This window comes from Plectropomus leopardus, chromosome 15, assembly GCF_008729295.1.
Source record: "Plectropomus leopardus isolate mb chromosome 15, YSFRI_Pleo_2.0, whole genome shotgun sequence".
Classification (NCBI taxonomy): domain Eukaryota; kingdom Metazoa; phylum Chordata; class Actinopteri; order Perciformes; family Serranidae; genus Plectropomus; species Plectropomus leopardus.
In genome coordinates this window covers 11,812,503-11,833,609 of record NC_056477.1, presented here as the reverse complement: position 1 = coordinate 11,833,609, position 21,107 = coordinate 11,812,503, and the positions used below count along the sequence as shown (strand labels likewise).

Sequence of the window (21,107 nt, the reverse complement as noted above, 5' to 3'; positions counted from 1 at the left end):
AAGAGTAAACAACAATATTGGTGTGCAAATCAAATCATCTCCTCACCTGACGCTATTATAATTCCCGGAGCTGAATCTTTGCTGACAATGTTTCCCGAGGTGTAAGGATTTTCTGACACATGGAGGTGTAGATGTAACGAACAGTAAGGCTGCAAAACACAAACACAAGGAGATTAGTTTGTGCTGAAGTCAAAACATGAGATGAAAGGTTTAATACAGACCTGGTTCGCAAACAGTATTAGATGCACACTGAAATGATTGTGAAGCTATTATCTATTGAAATAAATAGTTTTATTGTTAATTTAGAAAAAAATGAATAGTTAAACTGTTACGACAGAGATATCTGAGAAAGGAATTGGAACATGAAAAACATTTTGTCAGAATGTGCAAAGTACGTTAAAGAAGAAAATAAAAAGGTGTTATGATATGCAGTGGTTCTCCACCCTTAAACTGATTACCAGCAGGTCCCATTTGATATGATTAAGATCAGTTATAGAGATAACTTTAGAGGAAGTGAAACCTATGATCAGAATAGTTATTCTTATGAATTATACTCACACTGGGCTCACATCTATAGTGAATTATAGAATAGTGAAAATAAACTATTCCCCATTTTTCTGGAGACCACCTAGAACTCCCGGACCCCTGCGTGTATCAACAGTAGATTAAAAGCAATTTGGATGATGTGATATGTTTGTCCAACCTCTTTTTTTGGACAAATAAAATGGACTAAGTGCCTTTCTAAATTTTATTTATGACTTATGTGTCATCCATATAAGACTATTTTAATTTTCATTTTAGCTAAATGCCACTTTTGTTTGTACTCCTTATTTTTATTTTTTTATTTTATTTCTGTGTATTATTATTTGTTTCTGTCTAGTTTTCGACACTATGCCTTTAAGTAGTGTCTTCTCTTGTTACAATACAATTATGTTAAGATTTTGCCTTTTGACTAAATCTTCCCTTAAAAATGAATAAAAACAAAAAAAGAATTTTAACTAGCCAGATTATCTTGTCTTATCAGTCATAGTAAAACGACTGTCATCCTGACTTAATTTGTAAAATTATCTGTTAAATAATATGTTCAAAAAAGTGTATTTTGACTCAAAATATTGATTTAAATTGATTTTCCGCATTTAAAACATAATTTATTGCTTTCACTAGTCTATGATCAGAACTGCGTACATAGAAACAGACTGTAGGCTACTGTCATCAACTAATCAGAATTAAGCTCAGAGATATATGATAACTACCTTTATACTATTACTACTAATAATAAAAATAATAGAACAATGTTGACTTAATAGCTTCATTTTTTTGAATGAGTGCCCTTCTTCTTCAGTGCCCTTTAAAGTGTGTAATATATAGTGGACTACAATTGAGTGACAGTATGTTAAGTCCTCTGAAAGGTCTCTTCAGTTACTGACATATTCTGAGCCGTGCTGATGTGATTCACATTTATTTGCACTCTTTGACCAGAGCATAGCATGATTGGGCGTAGTATTTTTTGAGCAGATAATGGAAATCCAAATAACCAAATCTATCTCTTGTCAGTGGCCCACTTACTTGTTCACAATAGACCTTGTTTCCCTGGAGATCGGTTGTTGGAGCCTGAAGAAGACGCCAGTCTCTCCCCTTGTTGTATGTGATATAAGTTTTCACTTGGTTCTCAACAACTTTATTTGACAGGAACACCCCTTTAATCCCGGCAACCTGCGAACATGAGAGACAGAGAGCGGTAGGGGGGAAAATAACAAAAAAGGGAGAAAAAAAAATAACCGTAAATTATTCAGACTTAAGTAAAGCTGAAGGCCTAGTTCGGAGAGGAAGAGATGTCTGAAAGTGATAGTTTTTCTGACAGGGAGCACTATTTTGGACCATCTGTAGGACTCTGCTGAATCAAAACAACATATGGCACAGCCCTGAGATATTTCTTCTTCTTTGTGTTTATGTGCACGGAGATGCTGAATCTCACGTGCAGCCATCACTTGAGTTCACATTTCTCTTCCATTTAAAGAGCACAGATCTTTGTCAAGGGAAGAATCACCATTTAATATCTTCTACTGGTGGTTGCAGCTGAATATTTATGGGTATAAAATGTGTTTGGAGGTCAGTGAGCAGTGGGAGTAACTAATGCTGATGGCTATCTTAGGTGTGTTTTTGTAACAATGTGATGCTTTTTCTGCTGGCTGCAGATGAGGATAATCTAAAGTGATGCATACGTGTGCAGTCACTGCCCAGCTTCATAGCACATCTGTCAACACAGATACAACATGTTCAGGGCACCAATTAAAACTGCTATTTTGCGTGCATTGTGACTCGACTTTAAACGACACGAATGTTTCCTAAACTTGTGCATAGATGGAGCATTACCTGAAGACTGAACCTACTAGATGTTTGTTTATCTGTGTGACAATGTCTCATGAAAAAGATAATAAGAGCAGGCAGGACGTGCAAATAAGGGATGCAGCAGAATGAAATGCAATGTACCAACAGCTGTTCCATTATGGTAGGAACGTGTAAGACATCGAGCGCAGGGTACACTTAAGAAAAGAATGGCAGAAAATCAAGATTAACTCTGAGTAAAGTTTTTTGTGAGGGTACTTTACTTGTCAGAGTCTTTTGTTATTGTTCAAGCTCCCAAAGCAGGAATTTAAATTTGTATGGTGCACTTAAAATAAGAATTCCAGTTTCTTTTCATGATAAAAGACATGAAAGTTTGGTGGAGTGGAGACTCTAAATTGCATGTGAATGTGAGTGGATTGATAAAGAAAGCTAAATGGGGTTTTCCTGAAGCTTACAACTCAGTTTTATTTTCATTATTGATAAATCCGTCAAATAGTATTCTGATTTTTCAGCTTTACAAGGTCAGAGCATTATTTTCTTGTTTAGACCAAATACAATAAGTGGATTGGCAAAAAAATTATCAGTAACTATACTGATAATCAATTAGTGGTCTAAGTTATTTATTAAGCAAAAATCCAGTTTCCTGCTTAACTTGTCCAATCATTATTGAAAGTCGGTTGGCTAACAATGGCACTAGGAGATTACAGTGGACAACTTCCACTACTTTCTCACAATGTATAGATATAACAAATAATTTGATAAATCAAAAAATGTTTAAATAGTAAATAAAAATAATCACTGAATGGCCACACTCTTGTCAGGCTAACAGTTCAAAACCTGAGATAATATAGTCAGATCAATTCTGATCAAACTTTGAGCAGCAAATTTTAGAACCAGAAGCAGGAAAATGTTTGTAATTTTTGTTTGTGATTTAAATGCTAAATCGATTATCAGAATTGTTGAAAATTGATTTTCTGTCACTCAATTAACTTTATTCCAGTACTAATTACAGGTAAAATAAATTAGGAGTAACATTGGAACTAGATTTGTTCTGTGTCGGGTATCGACGAGTATGTGAGTCTTTGCACTGATCCAGTACCACGTAATCTATTGCTAACCTTTAAAATAGTTTCACACCTGTATAACAGCAGTTTTACTGGCAATCAATTATTTTTCGCTGCTCTAAAACAGCAGCCTACACAGCAAGTTGTGCTGTGGAGTCACTGGAAACTACTGTTTCAGAGAAGCAAAGAATTGTTTCTGGTAAATAGTGTCATGTTCGCCGTTAAAAATCTTTAGTATCAAGGGGTGGCACTGGTGTTAGAAAATAACTTCTCTGTATATACTTGTTCATGTTTTACAGCGCATTAGATCTGAGCATTGCCACAGAGCAGAGACCATTTCGCCCTCATTCAGGGTAAGTAGTATACAGCTACTACATTTTTTTCCATGCAATGGTATTGCATCTGTACTTGGCATCACTTGATACGCAAGTTCAGGTATTGGGATTGGAATCTCTAAGGAAAAAAGGTGTATATGGTTTATGAAGATATAATATCATTTATTTATATTTTATACAAATTGCGTTTTTGTAAAAATGTGTATCCTTCTTGGAAACTCAATCACTTTTTTTGCTCTTTGTCTTTCTTCTGACTCTTGAGCTGTGTGAATTTCCGGTGTAGGATTACACTTAAGTTTACAATGTAGAAGAATAAAAAGTTATTTTTACATGTATAATTGCACCTATTACCAGCATGAAAAATGTTATAGTAAACATTCATGAATATGACATAGTGCCCTGCAAACTGCAGTGGATATAAACCCAGGCCTGTGAGTTGAGTTGGTCCAGCATGCCTGAATAACATGATAACATGTAAATAACAGCAGCGTCCCTGCCTACCTCATAGAGGTCTATCATGATGTTGCCCTCTGGTCCTCCACTGCTCACAACGTTTTCCAGCATCAGGGTGAAGAACAGCCCTCTGGACTCGGACATGTACAGGTTGTAGGAGTCATTCTGGTGCCAGTCCTGAATCGCTGCCACTACCTGGTTGTCGTCTGAGCTGATTATCTGCAAATCCTAAAAATGTGAAATTCATGAGTACTGAGGATGCCAAAAAGGGTTTAAGAATAGACTCAAAGGAGTTCTCTCAACAAAAAAGTGTCTCTGCATATTAGTGTGGGCCTAGTGGCCACAGAGCTCGAGCAGCAAGCTAGCGATTCGTCACTTCTTGACATCATTCAGTCAGGATCAGCAGCGATTAGACCTAAGGCGTTTCATGCCATGCACTAAAAATGAAGACAGGCTCCATTTAATTTTACTGAATCCCTTCTCCAGAGTGAGGCGAGGTAGGGGATGTGCGTCCCTCTCAAGGAAATTTTGACAGTATACATGGATGGATGGATGGTTGGACTGATCGAAACACACTGTGGGCACTAAATCTCTCCTGTTGTTGTGACACGGCCTCTAAAATCACTAAGCCTCCCTGCTGTGCTTTCAGCAAATGGTATTCAGTGCAGAACACTGTTTTTGTGCAAATGCAAATGGACTTTTCTGCTTCAGAAAGTTCCTTTGGAGTTATGTGGGAGAAACTGTGCAACACATTCATTTTTTAAGTAAATATCTGTTGATGCAGACGAGAGGGCAACTGATTAAAAACCGTGATTGGGCCTTAAATAAACACAAGATCTGAAGATGTAATTATGCATAACTGAATCAATTTTCAGGAGGATAATAATGTAGGGAACACAATTTAAAGGATTTGTCAGCAAACATTATGAGTAACTGGGAATAACCATACTTAAAATCAGCCCTCACTAAGTCATCGTGATACCGCAAACAGCCTGAAGGAATAAATAGAGTGTTTCACAGTAAAAATTAATGCTGCACTTGTTCTGCTGCGAGTTTCTCTGCATGTGCTCAACATCACGAAATACCGCACCCTCTTCAGCAGTCTTACCTTTGGCAGAGTGTACTTGGGAAGCTTCATTGGATAGAATGCGTTTCTTTTATAGGACACATAATGGACAGACTGGCCACCTACTGGCACCTGGAAAAAAGCAATACAGTGCAATTTGCAGTTCAATCACATTTCAGGTAAATATTCATAAACTTCACTGTGTACACTGATTGCTAGCAGCATGTATCAAACAATTTAAACCACCATCAAAACTCTGGGTTCGCTACTAATTAGGATGTTGTGCATTATGGCAGAGTGGAGTCGTAGTATAATACACAACACGGTGATTTCAATTCCATGCCATCCTTTCCCAGGATAATGGCCCCTTTTAGTTAATGAAAAACATGGCTGTACATTAAGATGCGAATGAATGCAGTGGTTTTACAGCTTTTAATTGTCCTTTAATGAAGCCAGACCTTGCAATAAAAACCCACCTGGATGAAAACGTATTCATCCTGAACCACCAGGGAATTAGGGATGATAAATCCAGGGAAAGGCTTGCCCTTGTTTCCATCAGAGCAATTCTGAAGTTTACAAGTTATGTACTGTGACCCTGTGGGTAAGCAAGAAATGAGTGCTAAAAATATAACAAAGAGAAAAACAAACAACCTTCTGTAGTTCACGATCAAGGTTTAGCTTATGCTGATGGTATTAAGCGAGCCATAGAGGCAAAACTTTTGGAGGCCAATCCTTATTCTCACTAATAGATAAAGTAGAGAGAGAGCTGTCCCAGTGTGTTAGCGTCAGCCAAATGAGGCGGTCTCCCCAGAGACAGGGCATTAACACACGAGGCCTTATGGAAGTTCCCTCCTCTCTGCACTGTAGCCAATAAAAAGAGCCAAGTCACAGCCCGGCCCTTGAAAAATGAATTAGCTTAATCGTATGAAGAGTCTCCATGCAGCCAACTCAGATGGGGAGGCAAGTTTTAGTACAGCAAAAATAAAATAAAAACTCTCACTCACTCCTTTTCTGAAATGAAGGGTTATGAATTTACACCCCAGGAATCGTAACAAATGTTGCCAATTTGGTGTGAAATCTAATTAAAATCTCTACTAATCTAGTTTTCTGTGTTGCCATGGTAACATAATTTAATTACTCACGTCCATCAGAGACGCTGATCTCCAGGTGAATCATTCCTTGCTCTTTGTCTAAACCCAGTCTGGACCTGTAACATTATGGCAAACATGCAACAAACTTTAGACTCCTGCTTAAAGGAAAGTGACCATTTATCCATGACATTGCATGCACTAATACTAACATGGTTTATAATTAAATTGCATGTCCGCAATTTGATAAGTGGTTCCCAGCCTTCTTGTTTGTTCAAAACGAGAGCTTACATAAATATAATTCTTTAGCCAAAGTCATTTTTCCTTCACATATAATTTAATTCAAATTTGAGTTGTTATATTTTATTATTTAGGAGGCCTCTAAAAACCTTTCCACTCCAAGGAGATTGTTGCACCAGCTCTTTGTATGGACAAGCCTATTCTTGCTATACGGTCAAACTTTTTGCTGGTTGCTCTACTTGCTTTTATGCTGATTTATTTATTTATTTTACTTTTAAATCTGATTTTAATGTTGTTTGTTTTTATATGCTTTTATACCAATGCTTTTACCTTGTAGCACTTTGAGATTTGTACCAAATAAGTACAAATAAAATGTATAATTATTATTATTATTACATTCATAATGCAGCTGCATATTTACACATCTAAAAAAAAGGGGGCGCACTACAGGAGCTAGTTTTTACATATTGATAAGCTACAGCTTGTTCAAATGTTATCAGCCCATTAAATTGCTGTTATCAGTTGTCATGGGAAGCACAGATTTGAGGCAGTATGGCCCAACTCAGCCTTCTATATGTAACGTTTACTGTTGGGTATGGAGGTCAGGGTGGGTCGACCGGTCACACAAACACAGGACTTTCACCCAGGAGACTATGGTTTGTATCCTGTGCAAGACCAAAAGTCAATGTTGACTCATTCTAATGTAATGTACTTAATTTATACACATAAGTAATGCAAGTTAACTTACAAGCATACTTACTCAACTTATGTTGTTGAGTTACGTAATGTACATAAAAGTATTATTGCAAAACGATATAATGCCACAGTGAAGCTGATCATTTAATATTTAAAATGTCATCGCTTCATCATTTCATTCTATTAGACATTTATCTGAAATTGTGTCATAATTAGCATATGAATTTTTGATTTATGGCCAAAAACATGTTTGTGAGGTCACCTTGACCTTTTGACCACCAAATTCTAATAAGTTCACCGTTGATTCAAAGTGGACATTTGTTCCAAATTTGAGGAAATACCCTCAAGCCGTTCTTGAAATATTGCTTCAAAAGAGTGGAACAAACAAATGGGCAATCCATGTGAGCAGAGGCATAAAAAAGCAAACATTAGAGAAAAATGTAGAATAATTATTTTTATGTAACAGAATCATGTCTCTCTCTTTGTTACCACTTTTATCATCTTGTGATTCCACAGATTTATCTAGGGACTCGAGGTTTTGACACCTAGTTTGGAAGCTGCTGATTTAGGTTATGCAGTATGCAGTACCTTTTCACTTAGTTGACTTGATTACAAAGCATTTGTCTTCCAATTTTTTACTTTCTTGTTATTTATTTTGAACATCAGGCGGTTTAATAAGGCGTCGAGGCAAAAAGCTTTATCAACTACTTTGTTGCTGTCCCAAGGCATATTTGACAAAGCGATGCTGCGCAAATAATTATAACAAAAACAAAGAAAATTGAGGAAACTGTTCAAAAAATAAATGTATTTTGCTCACAGTAATAGTTTCTGCAATATTTCTGGTTTACATTAGATGAATTTGTAAGGAAGCATGGGAAATAAGAGGTGCTGCTGTGATCTTTTCTCTTCTCTCCGGAGCAATAATACATCAACCTTATCTCTAAACACTGGCCTGACGGACGTTTGACCTGCACTGCGGTTTATGGTTAAGGTGCACTTTGCCATTTCATTCACTTTCGGTAGATTCTTCATGACGTGCCGAGCGACAGGAGTGACCACTTGTTGTATTAATAGCAGCTGTTGTGACAGAAGATGGGTTTCTTCTCATTCTCCATACCGTGTCTGAACTATAATATAAAAAGCCCCCGTCCTGCTTCCCTCAGCACTCTGTAATTGCCTCACAGCTCCATCTCTTTTAATGGACTTTCTGTCAAATACTTCATCCAATTCTATCAGTGAACAGCAGCGCTTGCTCTTAAATAAACCCCTGCAATGTTACACAGTGTTCTCCAATAACTAACATACCAGTATGTCTGCCTAGCGAAGGGTGGCTGTTAACATGTTTTGTAAATCATGTTTGTCAGATTTTTTTTTCTTTCCTAGATAAGATGAGCACTGCAGGATATGATGAAAGAAATGCTTTCATACTTGATCTCTGATGGTGTGAGGAGGATTTTTTTTCCTGGCGTGCTTTGATTGACTTATTTCCTCGATGATAAAAGGAAGTGCACGTGGACATCAAAAATTATGTTTTCGATTGATCCATCTTGTAACGCCTCAACCTCAGGATGATGCAAGGAAATCTTAGACACCATTGTCCTGAATTAGCATATAAACTCAAGCTATAAATTGTAATTGGAAATATATACCCCTTTCCACCCAAATTAATATATGTACGCAGGTTTTTCAAACACTAGAAGACCCTCCAAAAAAAAAAGGGTCATTTTCTCCTTTCCTATTGCCAGTTGAGGGTGTGTTTAGTTTTTGGTGTGTCATGTTTTTCCTACTACCTGAACCCTCCTCAAACACTTGGCCCCGACCCTAACCACTGAGGAAGGATCTTCGCCATTAACAGGATGGAAACACTGTTCGATGGGAAAACAAATTTTGACGCAAGACCTGAAAACAAGTTAATGAACAGTATAAAGCAGCATGGAGGTCAGTGAAAATGTTACAGTGGTAACTTCAGTCTCCCTTTGAAACTTGATGCTGAGTAATTTAGGTCCATGTTTGAGCATTGCCTGAATGCAGATGGACAGTATTTTGTGGTGCGGTATTATAGCATCTCGTTGGCAAAGAGGCTAAAATTAGGGTGTCCACCCGAGTGATGGATTTCCATAACTGCTGATTGGAGCTGAAGCAGATAAATACCTGTGACTATTGCAGAGTTATTTGAACCAGAGGTGACCTTTTCCATTACAAATAAAGACAGATGAGGGTTTTTTGGTGCAGTGGAAAAGAGACTATAAAGTGTATATTATATGTATACTTTTAATTTGACAGAACGTATACCTGACTTGTTAATACAGCAGCTCACTTAAACATATTTTTGCATGGACATCTTTGGGTTAGTGAGGTGAAATCTTTTTTTGACATGATTAATTTATTTTCTATTTTTCAAAAACAGGCTGCAGTGTAATATTTATGAAGCTCAGTTCTAATTCTTCCTGAAGTATGAGGAAAGATAGTGCATTGATGTTTGGTACTAAACTAATTTGCAAGCATATTCTCTCATGGAAAACAGCGTCAGCCTTTTGTGATGCAGAATTTAACTAAGAGTCAAAGATCTCTTTGTGCACAGTTGAGCTTGGGTGCGTTACCATTAGCTACAGAAACAAATTTAATTGTTTCCCTAAAGAGAAAAGGCTTCATTTGTTATGTGATTTAGATGAGACTGAAGATGACTGATCATGTTTTTTTGCTCATTATGTGATGATTTAGGGGCTATACTCTTTATTAATGAGTCCCTCATTTCTGATTAGTTTTTCTGAATAGATCATTACAAAAAAAAAACTATGTCTTTGGTGTCTTATAAGTCCATTTGGGCTGGGATTTTGTAAAACTAAATAACACAAATAACCAAGTACAAAGTCACCAACTTGTGGATGTAATAGATTACTACTTAACCCCCATAAGAAACAAATATCTTGCATCCACCTGTCTTTTAAGAATAAAAATATCAGCCTCATTAAACAAGAGATAGTCTTGTCAAATATCTATTTCATCATCATCTCTTCCCTGAAGTGATTTTTATTCACGGAAATGTGTTGTTATTGTGTTGGGTCATTGTGTTTCCCAGACAAATGCAAAAGCTGCAAAAACATGTACTTTAGGTCACTCCAACCTCTCTGATTAATCTCTGGTTCTGCTTCTTTACCTATACGTGTGAAAGTGATTCTGTAGCCAACAACTATAAAAACTACTATAAATTAAACATCTATCCTGAGCCATAATCCCTGTACCAGCACCCAACAGCTAATACTGCTAAAACACTTTGAGAAACACTCAGAAGCTCTTTGCCACATTGTCAATGCTGATTCTATGCAATATACATCAAATATCACACTAAATAAATTACAAACTGATAATATTTGGATTTGATTTCATTTGTAACACATTATTCTAACAATATTTCATGAGGAGATTGCATTCAGTGGATAAAATATTAATTAGTATGTGTTAATTAGATGCTTACTGTATTATGTAGAAATTAAAACAAAAGAAAGAAATACTTTTTTCACATAAAATCCAGCTTGGTTTGGCATTTAATAAAAAAAACATTGTGATATAAATAAGTAATGGGATTTCATTTAAACAGTTATTTTACTGTAATTAGTGGTGGAAAATAACTAAGTAAATCTAAGGGGTGTGCTTAAGATATTTGTACCTTATTGTGGTATTTTCATGTTATGCTTCTTTATACTTCTACTCCTCCACCTTGGTTTGACAATTAATAAAAAAAACATTGTGAAGTTATTTTACTGTAATTAGTGGTGGAAAATAACTCCAATACACCTTATTGTGGTATTTTCATGTTACAACTGCTTCTATGACTCTGACAACTGCTATTAGATATTAGTCATAGATAGATATATATACTAGAATTATGATTTTACATTTAAAAAACGTGCAATATGCTAATAACATTTTCAGATAAGGTTTCAGTGAGTGATGACATTTTTTAAATATTTTATATCTATATTTTTTATATTAACAATATAATAATGTCATATATGATAATCTATCAGTCAAAGGGGGGCAGTACTTTTAATTCTGATACGTTAAGTACATTTTCCTTAAATACTTTAGCTTAAAGGTCCAGTGTGTAGGATTCAGGAGCATCTATTTGCAGAAATATAGATAGCTATGTTTTCATTGGATAATAATAATAAGAATCATTATGCTTTTGTTACCTTAGTATGAGCCTTTATATCTACATATGGAGCTGGTCCTCATATGTTGTTTCTACAGTAGCCCAGAAGAGACAAATAAAACACTGGCTCTTGACAGGACCATTCGCGTTTTTGGCCAGTGTAGTTCACCTACACACAATCTGTAACCTCGCCACTAGATGCCACACATATCCTACACTGGACCTTTAAGTAAATGTTTAAATACAGATATTTGACCTGTTGTTTAACATTGGTGTATTGTTGCTTTCACTTAAATAAAGGATCAGAGTACTTTTTCCACCACTGACTGCAATAAATTTTATGACATTTCTTTAAAGTATACTTGACACTCGAAACTTGCTCATGTCAATCTGACTCAATAACATGAATGTTTTGTCGATATTACTGTAAATGTGCAGCCCCCTGATCAGAAACATGTAATATTAATGCAGTGTTTACTCATGTTTACTAAACTTCAGTATCCACAATCTGAGAAAAAATGTAAGCATGTTCAGCAAAAATATACATATAAATAAACATATTTCATAGAGCATTCACAGTGAAGGCATCCCCTCTCTGTACTAGTGCTGTGAGCAGAATGCTAAAAATGCATACATTTTCACTGATTTGTGTTAAATTTTTCTGTGCTTGTCTATTATTAACAGTGTTTTCAGAGCATATCAAATATTGCAGCATTTCTTCCCCAGAAAGACAAACCCTCTGCAAATGACTGATTGTTGAACTCACCAGTAGAATCTGTTGGGGACGACGTTGTCGTGCACAAGCTGCCATCTCCTCCCAAATTCAACAGAGACATAGAGCTGAAAAATGACAGGAATGCATTAACCAAATGAATTACAATATAAAGAATAATGTTCCAAGTCAGAATATCCAAGAGAATTATTCCCTGATTTATGTCTAAATGTATTATCAAGCAGCTGTCAACGTCTGTAGATTTTGTGGCATCAGTGTGTTGATGTTGTTTTGAATATTGCTATACTGAGTGCATACTTTGTGAAAATGTATCAGTGATGAGAAAATCCATCAGTCCCTATAATAACACAGTGATACTCTGAAGCAAGAAGAAAATAAAACAGAAAATAATGAAGATTATTCGTTCTGATGCCTTGGAAAAGAGGAAAGGGAGGACAGACAAATTGGCTTCTGTATTAAAATCAAAGTGTCTCCTTCTTACAGTAACTCAGCAGGATTTCGGCCTAATTGGTGTTATAAAATCACTGATTTAACTGTCATTGTACTCTTTTCATTCCATAAAGCCATTAGATTTCTTTTTACTGCAAAGCTGGACTTGTGTCCAACCATTCAAGGGGCCTGTCATCTTGACCAATAATGATCGAGCTGTACGCATCTTAAACTCGGCACTTTACAAGGATGAGCAACATCATTTTGACTTATCTAAGAGCTGTAAACTCTTAAAAGACAGACAATCAATAAATGTAAAATAAATCCGAGCGTTGATTAATTCCAGCAGTTACGAAGAAAAAAATCGGATTAAATTTAGCTTTACAAAGACGTCCAGGATGACCTGAAGGCAAACTTCTCTGGAGCATTTATATTTTGACCCGACGTTGGTTCTCAATGCAGCTTTCATCATCCTCCCTGCACCATTTATCTCACTTCTCAGACCTTGAATGTTTTTCTCTTGGAAAATCAAGTCTTCCAATAGCAGGCTGGGGAGGCCGAGTTTGATGTCTGTGGTGTTGAGTAAAGCAGACAGCAGGGTTCTCACACAGAGTAATGAAAGGTGTGTGTTTATGCTCGCAATTGTGTGTTTGCGTGCAAGCTTGTGAATTGTTTGGGCGCGTCTCCCTTGTTAACTTTCCCCTGTGTTGTCGGGGGCACATCCATTCAGAGTTAGAGTCTGCAGCCAGGCCTTATGACTTGTTTAGGGGAGCAGGTGATCAGCTGCCTCTATTTTGGCAACTGCAGCCTTGGCTTAAGTGGCAGATGTCTCTGCCCATGAAGAGAGTAACCGCCGTTATCAAAATGAATGCTTTCGACCGTGACAACAACCTATGTTTTGCATCATTTTATAGAGATATTAATTTTGCTGTGACCCAACAGCCTTGTGATATATAATCAGACTGAACGATTGGGCAGAGCACTTACGCCGGGCTAACGTGCATGCTAAACAACAAGTGAACCCTATACAACAGCATGATTCAGCAGCCAGAGGTTTTTTTTTTTTTTTTTTTTGTTCTGTCACATTTTCAGTTTTTATTCCTGCTATTTCATGCCGCCTGACAGCTACACGTTACCTTTTGGTCGTGGCTGTAAGCCAAGATCCAGTCCTCCTGCTCGGGGTGAAAAAGCAAGCTGAGGATATCAAAGGCTAAGCTGTGTTTCTGATAGGTCGCCCCCTCGTCAAGGCTAATGAGCAGGCTGCTCTCCACCTCCGGGTCGGTAAGTAACATGATCTGAGACGAGACAAGAAAGGAGACGGGGGAATCAGTGGCCCACCTTGACAGCATCCATTCCACAGGGCTTATGTGTACTTGTGCAATGCTTGGAACAGACACATGGTGCAGACTCCTGCAGGGCTGCTATGTACTGAAAATGAGAAAAACTTTGCTACACAGCGGTAATAATTGACCGATTTATACAATTCAGGTAGCATATTTTCATAAGATGCATGTGCATACTGACCTTCCTTTTGTTGTTGGGACTCACGTACAAGTAGCTCAGTATGGTTTTCAGCCCGACTTTCTCATTAAGTTTCTCATATGTGGTCCCATAATCAGTTGACCTAAAATTCAATTATAAGGATAAAGTAAATAGGTTGTGGTGGAGAGCAAAGGGGAAGGGAGAAACACCTACTAGTTAAGATGCTGATGGTATCATTAAGCATCTCAGGCAAGCAGAAAATTGCAACAGCAGAAGTCATGAAGCAATTTGCTAGATGAATGGAGATTTTTTTAATTATCAAAATAAACAAGAATATCCTGTGTGGCATACATGGAGAGGGGATGAGGAGGTATTATTATTATTATGATTATTATTATTATTGATGCTTTGGGGTAAAAACATAATCTAAAGTTTGTGGTTTTCATGTTTTAATAACTCAAACAGAGGATTGGTGAATACGCCTGAAAATGTTTTTCAAGCAGAGATACACTGAAAATTATTACGTCTTTAAATGAATTGCCAACATAATAGATGTTGGCCTCAGTTGTTTGGTAACATTTCAGACACACGCAGATTTGAAATGTTTTATACTGCATAAAATAAAAACATTTTTTGGATTCCTGGAATATTGTTTTTTTATAGGGATCTTTTGTTTTCAGTCTATTAAAGAGAATTTCGAAAATACGAATTATTTATTAAATTATTAACACTGATGACACTGGCATATAAATAAGAGTTTGTTAAATTCCAATAAATGGAAGCGTATTTAAGTGGCAGCCTTTCTCTTTGCCACACACTGGGTTTGCACATTAAACCTGCCACATGGTGGTAGTGGAAACGAGTTTTATATACAACATTAACGTAATGTCACCTTTGGAGTTTATATGGTGAATTTGTTAGTAGTGTTGTCAGAAACACTGATTCATCAATATGTACTAATTCCGAATATTTGAAACTGTTTTAATACTAATTTTCCTTAGTATCAATACATCAGTATACGATGCACATTCTTTCTCTTTTATCATGAAGATTTAACACAGTCAGAAAAGTTGTCATCATGTTATAGCCTTGAAGCCTACTATCAATAAAAGAAACAAGCTAGGGAAAAATCATATTTATAATAAACAGTGTCCTTAGCTAGAAAAGCTATGGATTCAAAATTCAAAAAGGGAAAAGTCAGAGGCAAATAGAGAATGTAATAGGGCATGAACAGATTCATTAGCTTTCACCACCAATGCTACAATGTTAATTTACATTTTAGCTTATTAATGAATGCTCGTTTAGACCTTTTAGTAATGTTGGTAGCTGATTCAGACTTAATTGGCTGACTTATTGTCATTGTACGTGACGATGGGGGGCTCTTTTGGTAGTTTAAGTTATTGCCGACCTGTTAAAATACTCCAACAACAGCAATCCAAATTAAATTATTTGGAGTTTAGTGATGCATAAAAAGTGCTATAAACACGAATCACAGGTATAAAGCATTTAAAAAAGCTTTGTATCTAACCATGTTTTACAGCTGGTGTCTCTTAGACCCCAAACTGACTTAATGTGTCATTTTCTGCAGCAGATTTCATTTTGAAATCACATGTAACAGCAGACAGAAGATCTTACCTCCATAAAGAACTCTCTGTTACTCTGCCAGAGTTGAAGTCGTAGTACTTTGTCAACATGAGGATCACCTGCGAAACAGATCAAACAGATTAGGAGCTTCATAGCAGCCGTGTCATCAGTTTTGTGAACAGCAGTAATAAAGTGTCACATAGTGAAACAAAAGAGCTGAGCTGTCCACGCACATGTCTTTTAAGCTCCCTGATAGACATAGCTTTATTAAAAAACGAACTAAACTGTGACGGCATGTCAACTTATAAATGTTGTGCATATATTCTCTGTAGAAAAGCTGACCACATACGCATGCAATAGCAGTTTTAAGACCCAACAGACTACCAGCTACTGGTAAACTATAACTAAATGAATAAATAATATAATTCATTCCAGGCACAAAGAGACAGACCACATAAATATCATGTGCATCTTTTCTGAGGAGGATCATAAAAAGTTTATGTGTGGTATGTGGTTTACAATAAACAAGCCCTCAGTTAATATACATAAAAAGCTGTAGATTTACATAAGTCTTGTAAATTATACCAAGATATTAACAAATCACTGTGGACTATTTGCCCCTGTTTCATCTGAAGAGAAACTAACTAACTAAATCAAAGCCTGTGTGTTTGCATATGCATATAATGCTGTTTATGTACATTCAATTTGCAATTTACTTTTTCTCATCATTATTATAATAACTTCCGTCCAAAACAATGCTTTTTTTTTTTTTTATAAGTGACGTTTAAGAAAATCTCAACAGTCCTTAAAACAGTTGTTCACATTGTGCCCTTCACCCTTTACACAAATTAATTGTTCAAGCAGTGCCCTGCCTGCACTGTGCAATCGTAAAATCAGCAAATCATATCGTTCTCTGGGGAAGCCTCTCTGGGCATCTTTTCATAGCTATCCTATAATTATCGCGCGTTATGAGTGTTCGGGGTAACATTCTTTGCAACAAGTAAGAACTCCATCATGCAAGCAATAAATTTTGAACTTTTTAAAACCTTGCTTGTTCCGTTTGTAGAAATGCCAAATAGCTGTCAGTTTCAAGGTTTCATATCAAACAGGTCGTCCTCATATCTGCTAAATAAAAGCCTCTAGACACCAATAGTGACACACATGAGGCACTTTAACGTCCCTTATGTATTGTCAACTCATTTTCAACTCAACATTACCTGTAAAATCAATTAAAAAAACGACACTTTTTGATTAGTCAATACTAACTGTCTGCCGATATACTTCAGTCTTGCAAAACTACAAAACACAATAACAATCACTCTGATTAATCATTACAAAACACTTCTGTGCCAGTACTCCATCTTAAATATAGACTATTCAGTATCTGATTTTTTTTAACTGATAGTGTTCATTCTTGTATCAATGAATAGAATCCCTAATGAAATCTAATAAAAGGATCCTCTTTTTTGTTTGGTACATACAGAAACTAGCGTTATGATGCCCAATTTTTAATATTTCCAGAGCATAAAAGAAAGCATCTTTTAATGTCTTGTTTTGTCTGATCAAAAGCCTAAAACCTTACAATGATTTATTTACAAAGATATAAAGGACGGAGAAGCAAGAAATCCCCCCAAAATAAGAAGCTATAAACAGAACATGTTTTTTATTTTTCTTTTGAAATTATTTAAAACAATCAAACACATTAATAGTTGATTGCTGATGATGTATTAATTGATGAATCTACAAATTGTTTCAGCTCTAACATGAACCACAGTAATATATTCAGTTTCTTCACAGGGGGTCCTCAGAGTAACTGAAGAGGGTCTGCCAAATTGTTGATTAGTAATTTAATAGTTGATAAAAGTTTTAATTAATTCTTTTGTATTTATATGTCTTAAAATGCACATAAAAATGAATCCAACATATTATTACAAAAGATTAATTTGCCAAATTTCAAATAAAACATTTAATTTACAGTACACAACATTTATGATAGGCTAACTTATGAATCCTTGTGCGGTCATGTTATCTGGCTAACACTCTATTCCTAATGGCTGAGTACTATTATAAAAGATTGGCCTATCAGCTATAGTATAGAGATCCCCATGAATGAGTCCAAACACCCAGAAATCAGTTAACATTACAGCAGCTCTGCTTCCCTCATCTCAAAGCTAATGTTTTTTTAATGGACTTTTGGTTAGAAGCCTGAAATAAGGTCTGTGGTTAACACTAGATTGATTGAGAGATTTTAACATTTTGTTCTACAACATAAAATACGCCAGCAAATACCCCATTTGTGAACTCTGAAACTTTTAAGTGTCTTAAAAAAGACGGTTTCTAACAAGAGGCTAAATGGGACTTCAGAACACCATCAAACCAATTCGCACCGACATGGCCTTGTAGTGGTGGCAATGCGACTATAGTGTAGTTTGTTTATAGCCTTACATAAGCTTTTTCCTTTTGGCGATTGCATTAAGGCTTCAAAAATCCTAACAGTGGTGGTCATTTGTGAAGATTATCTCGCTGAACAAAATGTGTAAGTATCATAAACATTTGTTCACCACAGAGCTTATTTTCTGCAATGACCCAAAATCCAATGGAAAAAATCTCATAGGCTTTTTGGGGAGGGAACCAGGGTCACATACATAAATATCATTCATCTTTATCTTTATGTTCATTAGTGTTTTCTGTCATAATCATGTGTCTTTACCTGCAGGATATCTGTACTTATATTGTGGCTCTTAAATCATGTGCAACAAATTATCTGGGAAGCTTTTGCTGTTAATGCAATGCATTTAAACTTCACAGTTTTGCTTTATTTCCTAATTACTTGTCCTCTTTGTGAATAAGCTGACTAAGAGAACTCTGACTCTGCTATACTTTATGCTGAATGTATGAAATCCCTTATGTGAGCACTAGTTCAGAGATAATCCATGTAGCTTGTTATAACTATGGTACCAGGTATTCAGACTGGATTGCAGAGATTTATGGTCTTCCAATAAAACAGCCTTTATACCTTCCAAAAGTCATACCCTCATGGACACTGTCATACGCAATAAAACAACCTGCAGCAGTCTGAAAATTAGGACAAAATATATCCCCCATTCTGTATGGCAATTAACTTTATGCATTTGCTTGGGAGGGATCCAGGATTACAGTCTGATATAATTTGCTTCCAACTTTGCCGGCTGGAAAAGTTTTCTGTGCTCTGAGGGATGTTGAAAGTGAAAGGTGAAGCCCTCTGGCTGCAGTTAACGCATCAATACAGTGATACAATATTCACTTTGTAGATATTTCTGTGTGAAACAGGTGTTTGAAGTTCAGCATGTCACATAAGCCATTAAATAGCTATTTGAAATCACTGGACGAAGGCTACTTCTTTCAATGATTACACCATACGCCGCATAATGGCAGAAGTTACCCTCTGAATTTAATGGCCTATATGGGCCTATTAGCATATCTTTCCCTTTGAATTTTAACAAAGGTGTCACATTTAATGCCAGCTACCATGTAGTGCATAGCCCATTAGACTGCAGTGGCACCAACATATCTCCAAACTGGATTACTTGACATCCAAGAGCAAGCAAATTGATTTTTCAACCTCTAATCCTTTGTAAATCTTAAACCTTGGAGGTAAATGGACTGGGATGAATTTGATCATTATGTAAGAATGAATAAGGGCTTAATGGCGACTTAAAGGGCTTAGGGTGAAGAGATTACTGTTGAGAAATGAAGGTGTTGTATGAAGAGAAGGGGGGGGGGGTTCTGTTATTGAAGGATGAACACCTGAGACAAATGAAAGGAGCGACAGAATACACATTACGATTCATTCCCACTCTCACCGACCCGTTGATCCAGCCTTATCAGCTGTTGGAATTAAGTTGCCTCATCAATAAAACTGTCATCACATTTAGCCACAGCAATTAAACAGATGGATGATTCCATAAAAGCAATTGTTACAGGAGTTACTGACTGGAATATTAATAATAAAGACAAATATGACATATCAAAAACTGGTTGCAAGTCTAAGGAGTTTCCCTGCCGTCTGTTCAGTGTAGTTTTCAATGCTCGACACTATTCTGTAGGCAAAGCATGAAGGAGAACTAAACTGTCTGACACGACAACACAAATGGCTTTATCTAAATCAAAATGGCTCATTCTAAAGTTATAAAAAAACAAATCTATTCTTCTCTTTAAGTGATTATAAACTTATGAAAACAGACATTGTCAATATTATATACCATTTATTAAGGGATACTAGAATCCCTTCATTAGTTAGATTTAGGACTTATAAGAATAATCAAAACTGAAGAAGAAACTAACATCAGCTACAAAGGGTTAGTCTATTATTATGTTTATTGTAACCTAAGACATGACTTTTTTGTCTTACATTTGTTGTCAGGTTTTCTAGAAATTTTGTGTTTCTCACTCTGCATGTAGGATTCCCATCATGCTCAGTTTAAAAAACATTTTGTTATGTCACTACACCAAGCATTGTGTACATTGTCCTGTCATATTTTAAATGAAAATGAAATGCAAAATTGACAATTCCCACTAATGTTGTGACTCACATCACAATTGCATCACATATATATAGTATATCTGTCAAATAATCAGTTTGCAGCCCTCAACCTCAACAGTGGATTTTATAGTCCGAGCATCCCTGCCAGAAACAAAAAGTGTGTGCAGCATGTTTTGCTATCCTGATCAGTGTGACATCATTACAAGAGGCATTTGGTTATTTAATTAAAAAAAAAAAAAAAAGAAAGATGTTACCAACTATTTTGAGATTTAATAATGCAATGTCAGAAAGAAATGATACTTAAAATTTCCTTCTCGTGTCTTAGTATTTTCTACAGTTTAAATAATGTTTTAAGACTTTTAAATATCAATTAAGGCCTTATTTTTTAGAATTATGAATTTAGTACCTTGACTTTTAAGTCAAGTTAAGTGTGGGAACCCTGAGTTAAAAATGCCAAAACTCTCCGCATAATTGAGGGGAACTGCAAAACTGGGTGGTAAATCTAACTGGGTTCATCACTATGCATGACGATTTTTACATACAAGTAATCATGATGCGATCCATATAATGATTCATACATTCATATAAATAAAATTTATTATAGCATCTTTAATGATAAAGATCTGAATTTCACATTTTCATTAGGACAAAGAAGGTTTTTGTGTAACAATAATATATATATTAGTGATACTGGTGACAATAAATGTCACAACCAAGCCAGAGTAATTGGGAGGAGAAGGACGAGAACACCTGCCTACAAGAAATTAACACCAGAGAAGTGTTAACAATGTGGCAACTGACGCCTTTCAAGGAATACAGGAAAAAACACAGCTCAGTTCAAAGACCCCAGGGGCCGGTATAGCATAAAATATGAAACTTCACTTGATAAAATCACCACATTAAACAGCATCATTTA

The 21,107-nt window shown here is 36.0% G+C and overlaps 1 protein-coding gene across 1 annotated transcript in view; it reads right to left on the bottom strand.

Moving 5' to 3' along the window:
- The window catches only part of LOC121954446 (VPS10 domain-containing receptor SorCS1-like), a 56,470-nt gene that overhangs the window by 21,453 nt on the left and 13,910 nt on the right, over positions 1 to 21,107 (bottom strand). Inside the window, exons 2-11 of the mRNA XM_042501942.1 lie at positions 15,721 to 15,788; positions 14,128 to 14,227; positions 13,740 to 13,898; positions 12,208 to 12,281; positions 6,407 to 6,471; positions 5,741 to 5,859; positions 5,307 to 5,396; positions 4,247 to 4,426; positions 1,567 to 1,713; positions 47 to 149 (exon numbers count right to left, since the gene is read on the bottom strand). Of these exons, the coding sequence (XP_042357876.1) occupies positions 47 to 149; positions 1,567 to 1,713; positions 4,247 to 4,426; positions 5,307 to 5,396; positions 5,741 to 5,859; positions 6,407 to 6,471; positions 12,208 to 12,281; positions 13,740 to 13,898; positions 14,128 to 14,227; positions 15,721 to 15,788 (1,105 nt within the window). The remainder of the gene's footprint in view (positions 1 to 46; positions 150 to 1,566; positions 1,714 to 4,246; positions 4,427 to 5,306; positions 5,397 to 5,740; positions 5,860 to 6,406; positions 6,472 to 12,207; positions 12,282 to 13,739; positions 13,899 to 14,127; positions 14,228 to 15,720; positions 15,789 to 21,107) is intronic.